Source organism: Amblyomma americanum, chromosome 3 (assembly GCF_052857255.1).
Source record: "Amblyomma americanum isolate KBUSLIRL-KWMA chromosome 3, ASM5285725v1, whole genome shotgun sequence".
In the NCBI taxonomy this organism is placed as follows: domain Eukaryota; kingdom Metazoa; phylum Arthropoda; class Arachnida; order Ixodida; family Ixodidae; genus Amblyomma; species Amblyomma americanum.
Genome location: NC_135499.1, coordinates 182,533,257 through 182,546,185, shown reverse-complemented (window position 1 = coordinate 182,546,185; position 12,929 = coordinate 182,533,257). Strand labels below are relative to the sequence as shown.

At 46.7% G+C, this 12,929-nt stretch overlaps 1 protein-coding gene across 3 annotated transcripts in view; it reads right to left on the bottom strand.

The window, feature by feature from the left end:
• Positions 1 to 9,018: 9,018 nt before the first annotated feature.
• The window catches only part of LOC144125589 (prostatic acid phosphatase-like), a 33,076-nt gene continuing 29,165 nt past the window's right edge, over positions 9,019 to 12,929 (bottom strand). For 2 of the 3 annotated variants that reach the window (XR_013313391.1, XR_013313392.1), the window contains one exon: positions 9,019 to 10,691. Coding sequence is in view for 1 of the 3 variants with exons in the window: in XM_077659094.1 (XP_077515220.1) it covers positions 10,401 to 10,546 (146 nt within the window). In the remaining 2 variants the exon portion in view is untranslated. The remainder of the gene's footprint in view (positions 10,692 to 12,929) is intronic. The other variant, XM_077659094.1, reaches the window with a different exon arrangement.

The following is a 12,929-nucleotide window of genomic DNA, read 5'->3' as shown; positions in this document are numbered from 1 at the left end:
TCTCTGCGGCTCGCTCTGACGTCACGCCAGCCGCTGCGCGCGATCCGTAATCGCTGCTCCTTTGCTGACGCGTACAGTGCACCAGGCTCACGTTAGTGCTTTCTGTGCTGTGGCTCTTGCGCAGTCCTCCGGATGGTTACCGTGGAAACCACCGTATTGCGGCCGCGGCCCACGGTGAAGCTCCGCTTGGGGAGGGCTCCGAACAATAGCTCTCGATGTGAAAAAAAAAAAAAAAATCGCAGGACGGTTACGAGTGTGCGGTGCGAATATTTGAGCGTTAGCTGTGGCGTGACAGGAAATAATTTTTCACAGACTTGTTCTGTTCTTTTTTTTCTCTCTCGCAAAGTCAGGCAGCCGGAGGTGAATCCGGAATTGCCCCGGACTGTATACTAGCGATACTCTAAAGTGGACTTCTTTCGAAAGATCGCTTGCAGCAATGACAGTTGACCTGCATGTCTGCTTACGCTGACTAGACCGCACTGTACTCAGTTTCATGCATGGCATGTCAACGTTGCCAAAGCAAGCGCATGTTCACACACGCTAAACCCGCGCCCAAAAAGCAGTTCGCCATACATCCACAGCGGACAGAGGCATATATTTCGTTGCGACAAATCTCAAGTACCGCGTGAATGGCAACCTCCTACACTTCGTTTCACCTCTTGCCCCGTTTGCGTCCTGCGGCTCTAAGAGACTTCAAGAAATAAGAAATACACGTGGCGGTATGATACGCTGCTCGAAGGGCGAATCACCGACTACATCCGCGCCTAAAAAGTAGTTCACACTCAGTGCAAATTATAGCGAGAGGGTGCTAACAACGAGCGCCTCAAAGCTTCGACCGTTATTCCTAATTCTAGCACTTCGTTTCATACCGCTTTTTGGTCTCCGTCCAAACACTCACCGATCTTCAAGGAGAACGAACGATACGCGGCGGAGTAATATGGTTTTGCGGGCGCACTACTTCCGCAGCCTTGACTGTTATGTATGAAACGGTGTATAACTTAAACTTGAACCCCGGCCGAATTTGAACCCTCTTCGGAGACAAACCCAGTTTCCACCGAAAGGAAATAGTGGGGTTTGCGGAGCCTCTTCGAAGCGCATCTCGGGTGAGGGGCCGGGGGACGCTTGTACCCGGCAGTGGGCTTAGAACAGACCACCCTTCGAAGCGGAGGCGGACGCCCAAGCCATTAGGCCTCTCGCCGCCTCCCACCCTCTTTATTCTCCCACTAAATGTGGAGAGGGGTATGTCCCTATCTACTTATCACCCATCGTCTCCCACCCACTCCCCTTTCCATCCTCTCTCCTAAATGTGGAGAGGGGGATTTCCCTCTAAATGTTGTCACCTACCAGGCGAGGCAGGAGACAAATGGTCTGCGGACGCCAGCAATGCCGCGAAACTGAGGAATATGCTAATAAGGGCTAACGCTCTAAAATGACTACGATTAGGCTTTCTCATTACCAGTTTGACCAAGCAACTGTTGCATGAATTGGTCTGTTGCGTCCCACGAACCTTTTCTTCTATCATCAACGGGGCTAACTTGGGTGCTCGTATTTCAACCAATCCGAAGCGTCGAGTATACATATCTGGGAGCAAAGAGGACGCTCGGTTGGCTTCATGCCCGTGGTGTTGTGAAGGTGTAAGGTCACGCGGCAGCCCTTAAATGCCGATGATGACGTCTACGCCGGAAACGCCAGGATTGATCCACAAATCAGCTGTCGCTGCAGAAGAGCAGGTGGTTCAATCCCACTGTGGCTGTGGTCTTTCTTTTCCATGCCTCGCCGAACGTCAGGGCGAACATAAAGGGCAAACTTACCCGAAATATTCCGAAGCTTTACGTCCGAGTGGGTGCTTCTTCCACCGTGGGGAAGTGCCTTTCTCTGTTATTCCTCGCGTGTACCCATTACGGAACGAGAACCCGCAACTTTTATGTATCTCGGAGCTTCGTTGAGATTACTCGGCCATCGCCGCAGCTTATAGCGCTGCGCGTTTTGTTGTTTCCTCTTAAGGAATGGCACATGCCCGCGGTGGGGGATTGTCCTGAGTTTGGTACAGGCACAAGAAGAATAAAAAATTCTCCCGGAACGAGTTTTAACTCGAAGCCACTCGCGCTGTGCGTTGGATATTGTCGCCTTCATCCTTCGCCCGTTCGTTCTGCGGGGCCATTTTTTTTTGCAAAGGGTGCTGAAGGGGAAAAAAAAAAAAAGGTCTTGAGGTGAGGAAGGTGCGGTAACTGCCTCACATTTCGGTATGTCAACCGCGCGTCGATGGTGGGCTGAAATACAGACAAAAATTGGCTGTGGCTGAAGGTACTTTGCTGAGCCATGTTACACTGAGCTAAAGCTAGATTAAGCATGGTTAGACACGGTTTAGCATTGGCGCAGCGGCGGTACCGCATAGGCGGCGAGCGCTGGCCGTTATTCAGCAAGAGGGAATCACGTGGTTAGTCACGTGACACAACTGGCGAGAGCGAGCGGCGGAACGAGCGGTCACAGCTGCGACAAGTCACGTGGTATGATGTCGTAGCCACACCTGCAGCGAGCCTCCAGTTAGAAGTCAAATCCAAGCGTCATTTGACCTTCAGCTTTGCAAGCGAGAAGTGGAGCTCTCGCTCACAAAAGAGATGAAGTACAAGGTCGTCCACTGCTGGCTTGAACACGCGAGGTGTGTGGCTGCGCCCTTCAGATGGCCAGTGCGTCCGACACGTCACGCATCGAAGCAAAATGGCGCAGGCGCTGAACTGGTGCTTCTCGTCCTGTGCCACTTTGCCTTGATGCACACATGCAACAGACACAATGGCCGCCATGCCACTCGTGTATTCAAGCTAGAAGTGGACGACCCTGTACGTAGCAGAGAGAACCTATTAATTAATGGGCCTCCTGATGGTCTTTAACACGGCCTTACATCGCGCAGCACAGGGGCATCTTTTATCGTTTAGCTTCCGTGTAAACGCGGCCGAGATTTAATGCCGCGTACTCGCGCTCAGCAGGCATGCATATTTCACTACACAGCCACCACGCTTCAATGAGCGGGAGGGGCTGTATAAATGCAGCGAGAGGCTTGGCGTCACCACGCGCGAAAGGTCGCTACCACATTTAATGCAGCAGCGTCGTCGTGGCGATGGACGAAGAGGTGGCTGCAGCCTCGCCGGAAGGGAAGTTACAGCGGTCACGGCGTGTTTTATAGCTCGCGCTGCCATCACTGCCTCTATGGCACATAAAGGGTGCTGGTCACGCGCGTCACTACGTACCAAAATCAGCGAAGGAAGCCGGGCAGTACATGTCGGCCGAGCGCGCTCTAGTGTGGCTACCACCGTCTGAACCGTTCAAGAATGCGCGACGCATTTCCTGCTGTGCACTTCACGCTTAGGAAACATTACGATGGAGACAAAATGCTGAAGGCCCGTGTACTGTGCGATATCAGTGCACTTAAAAGAACCCTGAGTTGTAAAAAATATCCGAAGCCCTCCACTTCGGTGTCCCTACCAAACCAATCCAAGCTACTCAACCACTCTCGTGAACAAAATTAACAGCAGTTTTTTTTTTTTTTTTCTGCCAGGAACTTGCATAACCTCCATGCAGCATAAACTGCACGCACCACCCTAGATAGATAGATACTTGAGGCCTTATGGCGCGTTCACACTTGGACATTCAGCGGCGAGAGCGAGCGGAACCCGCGACCGCCGAAATGCTGCCTCTAAAGTCACTAAATAAATTTTTATAATAAATTTTTAATTAGTGACTCTAGCTGCCTCGTACTCAAGGCCATACCCTTTGTAACGGACGAACATAGCGAAGTTGGGACTCCAGGCGAGACGGTGACGCCATCTAGGAACATTTCGCAAAACTATAAGAAACGTGTTAGCTTACCCGCCACATTTAAAACAGCTGAACGCAAAGTTCAATGTCAGAACGACGCAACTGTCTCTAAGCTATAAAGCTTCAACAAAATCGTCACATCGAAACTTGTGTGACACTGCGTAGTAAAACCTGAGCACGCGCTTTCGGAAAACTGCCGTGCAACGCGGACAGAACCAGGCAGCGCCCCAAAACTTACTGACCATTATTTCTTAGCTCGGCCGTTTGCGTGCAAATGGGACTGTTGCGCGTAGCTATTTGAGCACCAAAGCCTGCAAACTTTGGACGTGAGGGAAGTAAGGTTTGTCTCAAGTCTCGGCCCGCGAGTCCGTGTGTTGGCGATGTCAAATGCGAGTTAAAGATCCCAAGTTGGTCGAAATTATTCCGAAGCCCTCCACTATGGCCCCGTTCTTTCCTCAAAATCATTATAAGTGTGTAATGAATACTTCAAGTAGTCAAACCAAACCAATAATCTTGTGGCGTCCCTGACCGCGAGGATTCAGAAATGAAATAAATATTGCCGCGACTGCGTTTCTATGGGCACGTCAAGGACAAAACAAGCCCCCAGGACCGGAACATACAGCACACACTATAATGTGGACACCAAGGCACGCGGGAGTAACGGGAAACCAGAGAGCCGATGAATCGCGCGAGGACACATAGCAAGCCGCGGGATCTCGAACAATGGCTTCGAAGGAAACCCAAACCCAGTCCCAGTGACGTGCACACTACAGAGGTACCAGGGAAAGATATATTATTATTATTGGTCCACACATAACACTAGAGAGAGCTAGGAGTCTCATATGGCGGCAAATGCAAACTCAACAGGTTGAGCAAAATGCGCCCAATACACTACAAAAGCGTCTGCCCTGGTGCGGTGGTAACTTCACATATCACGCGACAAGGACGAGAAGGATCAGTAACGCCTGGTCCAACGTGCCAAGCGGGCAGCAGTAGCAAGTGGCGCCCAGGACTGAGGGCACGCCCACTGCATAATACGAAGGGGGACTCAAGCAAAGCCTCAAGCTGCGATAACAAAGAATCAATTTTTCTCTCTCTCTCTCGAACACGCGATGGTGCGAACAGGTCGGCCTTGCTGGCCACTGCACGGAGCCCTATGCTATCGCCGCAGCCGATCACGCCTCGTGTTGTTTGCCTCAGTAAACATGGAACATACCCACACGGGGAGATTGGCCAAGGTGTTGAGGTGAATGCCAAGAAAAATCTCACAGTATTTGCGCGGGAAAAAAAGGGCATGAGGTGGTGAAGTAGAATAGTGGAGTGACTGAAACTAGAAGAAAATAATTGCAAAATTATTTTCACAATCTTCCAACTGTGTGGAATCCACGTTTTCTCCAATGATGCATTTGCAATGTCCAGAAGGCAAGTTGTGAAGTCTTGCGCTAAAATCTTCAACATGCCAACAGTAACCCCATCAGCTGCACTGAGGGAACAAATGGCAGGTGCTCTGACACATCGACCTCAGTACGGTTAGAGCTGGGGGTGAGTGTAAAGTTTCAGTTCTCTGCATCTGGAAATGTAAAGCCAGCCCCTGAGCGATACATTCCAGGTTTTGCTTAGCCTCCTTTGCTTAGACGACACTATTGACTTTAATGTGCTAGGAGGCCAAAGAATTCTTACTGCGCTCCATGAATCTATACAGAGCCTTCCTATTGTGTGGACTTGAGAGGAGCGCATTTAAATTTGATTATATTCCTCCTTTGCTTTTTCACAGTTCTAAAAGATGCAGAGAAGAATTTATAAATTATTCAATTAGCTAGGCTCTGATTATAGGAAAGGCTTTTCCAGGCTGCTTTTCTACGACAAGCGTTCTAACACTCCTCTGTCCACCTCTGTCACTCCTCGTCTCCCACGGAGGTGTCTGTCGGGCAGGGGCTGTAGTGCACACAGTGAATACAGAACGCTTAGTAGCATCTAGCAGAAAGGAAATTACCCCCTGAGCTCTAGAACGCTTAGTAGCATCTAGCAGAAAGGAAATTACCCCCCGAGCTCTTTCTGCACGGCACGAGCTAGCTATAGAGGGAAGTAAGGCAGACATCAAATTTTTGTACGAAATGTGATTTACAAATTTCAGGGTTGCACCACTTTTTCTGAGGGGAGAGTACAGGATCGTAAAGGCGTAAATGTTATTGGAAAGTGGTCAGTAGATGTACCAGAGTCCTCAGTTGACCATGCAGATACCCCAACCCCACAAGCTGCTAACGTTAGATCTATGACTGATCGAGAGAGAAGCTCCTCACATAAAGGTTACTGTCCCAGAATTGAAGCAGTGCACCGCGTTCACAGACATCCGTGACCAGAGAAACTGGCTGCAGGAGTCAGAACGGCTACCCCAGACATTATGGTGCAAATTAATCCTCCGCAAGGACTACACTGCTTGTGATGCTCAGTTAGCTATCGAAAGTCTGTCCTGTGCACACCTATAGGGAAGTAGACGTTTGCAATAGTTACTTTCGCGCCCTGTGGAAGGGAGATATCGACCGCCAACTGTTCACAGTCAGGAAGCACAATTTTCTGGGAGATAGAGGCCTGGTGACACTGCAACACTCTCTCGTATTGTGCATTGCACATTATCATCTTCACAAACTTCCATCTGTGGCGCAAACAGATCAGATCAGCTTAACCTCGATCAGAATTTAACTTTAGTCTAACACCGTCGCCAGACATCCCGATGACCCAGCAAAACAAAACCATGAGCCAACCAGCCAAACACATGCTTTTGCACGCCTACCCTGTTTAACGACGTTAAAACCCTAACCATTTCAACCACGTTCCCCACGTGCTGGCATCCGCAGTGGCTCAGCAGTTATATTGGTGCTTGGCTGCTGCCCCGGCACGGATGTGTGTTTGTTTGGAGCTGTCTCAACTTGTGGTCTGCTCTTTAATGAGTTCGCTATGGTGTGGAGGATAGACCCTCCTTAGCCCCCAAGGTGCTCCAGTAGATTGCCGTACATCTGGCTAACTGGCTCGTGTCCCAGCGCATCAGCTGTCACTTGGTTAGTATGGCCTCGAGCGATCGCGTCCACTGCATGGTTCCCGGCCAGGCCGGCGTGTCCCGGTGCCCAAATGATGGAATGTTTTTCTTCGCACAAGTTTTCGAAGTGTTTTGTACGGAGCGCGACAGAGCATGCTATGCGCAGTTATTTCGGTTTGTCACATCGAATCGAAACGAAACTGCGGGGCACACTTACAAATCGACATAGTCAGTGAGAAATGGTCAGTGGGGTTCAGTGGATGTTATTTATATCCCGCTGTGGGAAAATTTGACTTCGTAAAAATGAAACAATAGATAGGCTTCTATGGGAGCTTTCAAGGAGAATTCATGGCTATTCCTTCGTCATACCCATTATTTCTTTACATAAACATTTTCTGTATAGCGAAGCTCGACTGTATATAGTTAGTTATTTGACAGAAGAATGAGAGAAGCGGCAACAGGGTTAAACTTAGTCGTGAATGAGCTCAAGCACATGCGTGAACCAGTGACACCATCTGCAGCGATAAGATGAGCAACTCAAGAATATTCCTTCGTCATACCCATAATTTCTTTATAAACAGTTTCGGTATAGCGAGGCTTGACTGTATATAGTTAGAAGAATGCGAGAGGAAGTATCAGCAGGGTTAGATTTGGCCGTGGATGACCTCAAGCATATGCGTGAACCGGTGACGCCATCTGCAGCGACAAGATGAGCAACTCAAGAATATTCCTTCGTCATACCGATAATTTCTTTATAAACAGTTTCGGTATAGTGAGGCTTGACTGTATATAGTTAGAAGAATGCGAGAGGAAGTATCAGCAGGGTTAGATTTGGCCGTGGATGACCTCAAGCATATGCGTGAACCGGTGACGCCATCTGCAGCGACAAGATGAGCAACTCAAGAATATTCCTTCGTCATACCGATAATTTCTTTATAAACAGCTTCGGTATAGCGAGGCTTGACTGTATATAGTTAGAAGAATGCGAGAGGAAGTATCAGTAGGGTTAGACTTGGTCGTGGATGACCTCAAGCATATGCGTGAACCGGTGACGTCATCTGCAACGACAAGATGAACAACCCAAGAACGAGAAGGAAACAGACCAAGCAAATCACTTCAGTCACGCATGCCCAAGAAATAGCAATGCGGAGCTGCCACTTACGTGGCATCCTGGACGTGATAACGCCACAGAAAAAAATGGAAACGTTCCTCAAATGTCATACGCTACGACTGCTGCCAGCAGTAAAACTATGCCGGCAGTGGAAATTGATTAAATTTTTGTGTACCAACAGAGTCTGCTAAATCACGTATATAAACATGAAACGCGTCGACTGGGGATGGTAGGAATGTGATCCTCCCAGTCCCCCTGTGGAAACACCCACATGCCTCCAGAGTGAATAATGCATTGAAAGCAGGATGAAGGCCGAGAGAATGTTCGACTACTATATATTGCTTGAATTGCGAATAAATGCATTCTGAAAATCCTCAACAGATACTGTCGAATACATGCTCTCTAGCCAACTGGGACTGAAGCATGTTCATCAGTGTTCTTAAATAAGTACGCTTACAGCCATAGTTGCTATTTTTCTTCTGTTAAAACCTACAGCTACTGGCATCCTCTGTAGCACTGGTTAGGAAAGGTGAAACCCATGCTAAGGTCAGCTCCTGCATTGGAGCTGCCGCAATGCAAAGATAAGACCAGAACCCAAGAAACAGTTTTTCATCAGTTTTTGCTGATAGGGTGTTCAGACTTTGCACGGTTGCAGTAGTGCTACCCTAGTGCACTGCTGACACAATCGTGCGCCCAACTTTCCAAAATTGCATGGCTTTCCTGAGTAAAGCACTAAGTTCATTAAGTCACAGTAAGTTAGTGCAGGCAGGCAGGTTAAATGCAAGCAATTAGCATTCCCTCAATTAGACTAGGTTACACCTTTACACACATCCACACACAACCACTGCTGCAAACATTGTGTACAGTACACTTACATTGTGTTTAGTGTGACATGAGGCAAGGCATTTTTGTTGTTTCTATTTTCTTTTCTGTTGTGTTAATAAATAATGGTCAAGGTCCTTATCACAATTGTTCTCTACAAAAGATGGAGCTCCACTAACGTGAATACTAAACATTGCCACAGTTGTATACACTTCAAAAAAAAAGTAACAAACTGACAAAATGGTTGCTTGGTGCTTTTATAACAGTATACTAGAATACATATTGAAGGTCAGTATAAACAGTCCAAACATTTGATTTGGCTAACAAATACTTTGTGCAAATGCCCATATGCTGTCCCCACTAAATGTCCAAATTACGAATCAACATAAAATGGCAACAGTGTCGGGGTTCGAATTAGGTACTTCTAATGTCCATTCAGTTTCTGCTATGTCTTCCAGGAAAACAATTACATACAGTAATACTGCAAAATGACTCTAGGACAGTGTCGCATAACTGTGTGGGCTAATACACAATCATTTGGTAAGAGAAAAATGAGCAGTTAAGTTTGAGCAATATCACAAGGGAACTATAAAAAAATTTCTGCATGCTAAAAATAAATGGCACATAACTAAGTGTACGGGTAGGTACAGTTGCACTCAGTAGGACTTGCAACAAGAAGGCATGGTCAGAGCTTTCTTCGCAAACCAATGGGACATAGGTGGTGGGCAAAATTCATGAATCTACCTCGAAATTGAGAGGGTAGACCTTGCTGCAGTGGCTATCATGGTGTACCCAGTTGTCGTGAGGTACAAATAGCATTATGGTTGCTGCCAGCATGTTGCAGATATACCAGCGACTGCATATCACCAAGTAATCGACAAGACAATATACATGAGGCCCGTGTGTACAGCCGCGCAAAGGACAGCAGAAAATGCAAATGCTTTTCAATCCAAGCATTACATTGGAAAAACTGCTATCAAGTTGATGTTGCACAGGTTTGATGTCAATAATTTCAACCCATTGGGATGACAAGAACTTCACTTAAATATTCTAAAAAATTCCATCCATCCACATGGAATGTCTTTTCATGGAAAATCCTCTGTGAGCATTCTTTACAAGAAATGTGCATTTACACACTAGATGTTTTAGCCCAGAGTAATAAACAACTAATTTCTTGAAAAGCGGAGGTTAATGTCACATAAATCACATTAAAACAACTTTTTTTTTCAGTGAATTAATGCACAAGACAGCAGTTCAGAATAAAGTTAGGTGACTGTAGTGGGCTCACAATGCTCATTTACTTCTTGTAAAAAATCACTATTTGTTCTTTATCTATCTGACTTCAAAATTTCGTGTAAGCATAAGAATTTTTGAACATTCACATTCTGCCCCTGGATTTTGGAACAGTCTCAAACATGGAGGGACCAGATTTGGAATAGGAAGAGACCCCTTGGAACATATCAATGGAACTTGTGCGACGCTACATATGTAGCTGTCTGGTCCATCCAGAGGGCAGAGCTTAAGTGAACCGCCCAGTTTGTTAAAAGTCCTTTGTTTCGCGTGTGGTCCAGGCAAAGGGCAGGTTTGAAACTTGGGTGGCTTCCTCTCCTCAACGGCTCCTTAGTTGGTTGGTGAAAATTCGGTGGGAAGCGGTGAGTAGGCAACCATATTCTTCGGTGTCCTGCGTCTCCGAAGAAGGACGTAGGCGGTGCAGCTGAACACCACAATAGCTAACACAGCACTCTGGCCAATCACCAAGGCTAGGGCTGGGAAAAAAGATGGAGAGAAAGAGACAAAGTCAGAACCACAAAAGAAAGCTTTAAAACATCTAGCACAGTGCAGGCTATATATTACAACAATAAAATGAATGTGCACTGTGAAGGTTGGCTTGTACATCTTGCAACAGCTACTCTATACATATCATCATCATCATCAGCCTTACTACACCCACTGCAGGGCAAAGGCCTCTCCCATCTCTCTCCAATTAACCCTATCCTTTGCCAGCTGCATCCACCCTTTGCCTGCAAACTTCTTAATCTCATCCGCCCACCTAACCTTCTGCCGCCCCCTGCTACGCTTACTTTCTCTTGGAACCCACTCCGTTACCCTTAAAGACCAGCGGTTATCCTGCCTTCGCATTACATGCCCTGCCCAAGCCCATTTCTTTCTCTTGATTTCGACTAGGATGTCATTAACCCGTGTTTGTTCCCTCACCCACTCTGCCCGCTTCCGATCTCTTAACGTTACACCTATCATTTTTCTTTCCATGGCTCGCTGCGTTGTCCTTAACTTAAGCTGAACTCTTTTCGTTAGCCTCCACGTTTCTGCCCCGTAGGTGAGTACCGGCAAGATACAGCTGTTGTAGACTTTTCTCTTGAGGGATATTGGTAAACTGCCACTCACGATCTGCGAGAATTTGCCATATGCGCTCCACCCCATTCTTATCCTTCTAGTTATCTCCCTCTCATGATCCGGATCAGCTGTCACTACTTGCCCTAAGTAGACGTATTCCGTCACAATTTCTAGGCTCTCGCTGCCAATTGTGAACTGTTGTTCCCTTGCTAAGCTGTTTAACATTACCTTGGTTTTCTGCATGTTAATTTTTAGACCCATCGATCTGCTCTGCCTGTCTAACTCATTGATCATGATTTGCAGTTCACCTCCTGAGTGACTCAGCAAGGCAATGTCATCAGCAAATCGCAGATTATTTAGGTATTCTCCATTTATTTTTATTCCCAACTGTTCCCAATTCAGGCCTCGAAATACCTCCTGCAAACATGCGGTGAACAGCATTGGCGAGATCGTGTCTCCTTGCCTGACGCCCTTTCTTATTGGAATTTTATTGCTGACTTTATGGAGGACTATAGTAGCTGTGCAGTTGCTATATATATCTTCCAGTATTTTGACATAAGGCTCTTCTACCCCCTGATTACGCAATGCCTGTATGACTGCTGAGGTTTCCACTGAGTCGAATGCTTTCTCGTAATCAATGAAAGCTATATATAGAGGTTGGTTATATTCTGCGCATTTCTCTATCACCTGATTGATAGCGTGAATATGATCTATTGTGGAATATCCTTTACGAAAGCCTGCCTGATCATTTGGTTGATTAAAGTCTAACGTTGCCCTGACTCTATTAGCGATTACCTTAGTAAGTACTTTGTAGGCAACGGATAGTAAGCTGATCGGCCTGTAATTTTTCAAGTCCTTGGCGTCTCCCTTCTTATGAATTAAGATAATGTTTGCATTCTTCCAAGCTTCTGGTACAGTCGAGGTCATAAGGCATTGCGTATACAGGGTGGCTAGTTTTTCTAGCACGATGTCCCCTCCATCCTTCAACAGATCTGCTGTTACCTGATCCTCCCCAGCTGCTTTTCCCCTTTTCATTGCTTCTAAGGCTTTCTTTACTTCATCTTTCGTTACTGGCGGGATGACGCATTGCTGTGCACTGCTCTCTTTCTCATTAGCGCTCTGATTACATTGGCTACTGTACAGGTCTGTATAGAACTCTTCGGCTACGTTAACTATCTTATCCATATTGCTAATGACATTGCCCTGCTTGTCTCTTAATGCATACATCTGGTTTTTACCTATGCCTAGTTTCCTCTTCACTGTTTTTAGGCTACCTCCGTTCTTTATAGCATGCTCGATTCTCTCCATATTAAACTTCCTTATGTCGGCTACCTTGCGCTTATTTATTAACTTTGATAGCTCCGTTAGTTCTATTCTATCGGTAGTGTTAGATGCCTTCATGTTTTGGCGCTTCTTAATCAGATCTTTCGTCACCTGAGATAGCTTCCCGGTATCTTTTCGAACTGTCCTGCCGCCTACTTCTACTGCGCACTCCGTAATTATTGATGTCAGATTATCGTGCATTGAATTAACATCAAGATCATCTTCCTCAGTTAAAGCCGAATATCTGTTTTGCAGCGCTATCCTAAACTCCTGTGCTTTCCCTCTTACGGCTAACTCGTTAATGGTCTTCTTCTTCGCTAGCTTCTTCCGTTCCCTCTTCAAGTCTAAGCTAATTCTAGACCTTACCATTCTATGGTCGCTGCAACGCACCCTTCCGAGGACGGCCACATCCTGAATGATGCCAGGTTTAGCGCATAGTATGAAGTCGATTTCATTTTTAATCTCACCATTGGG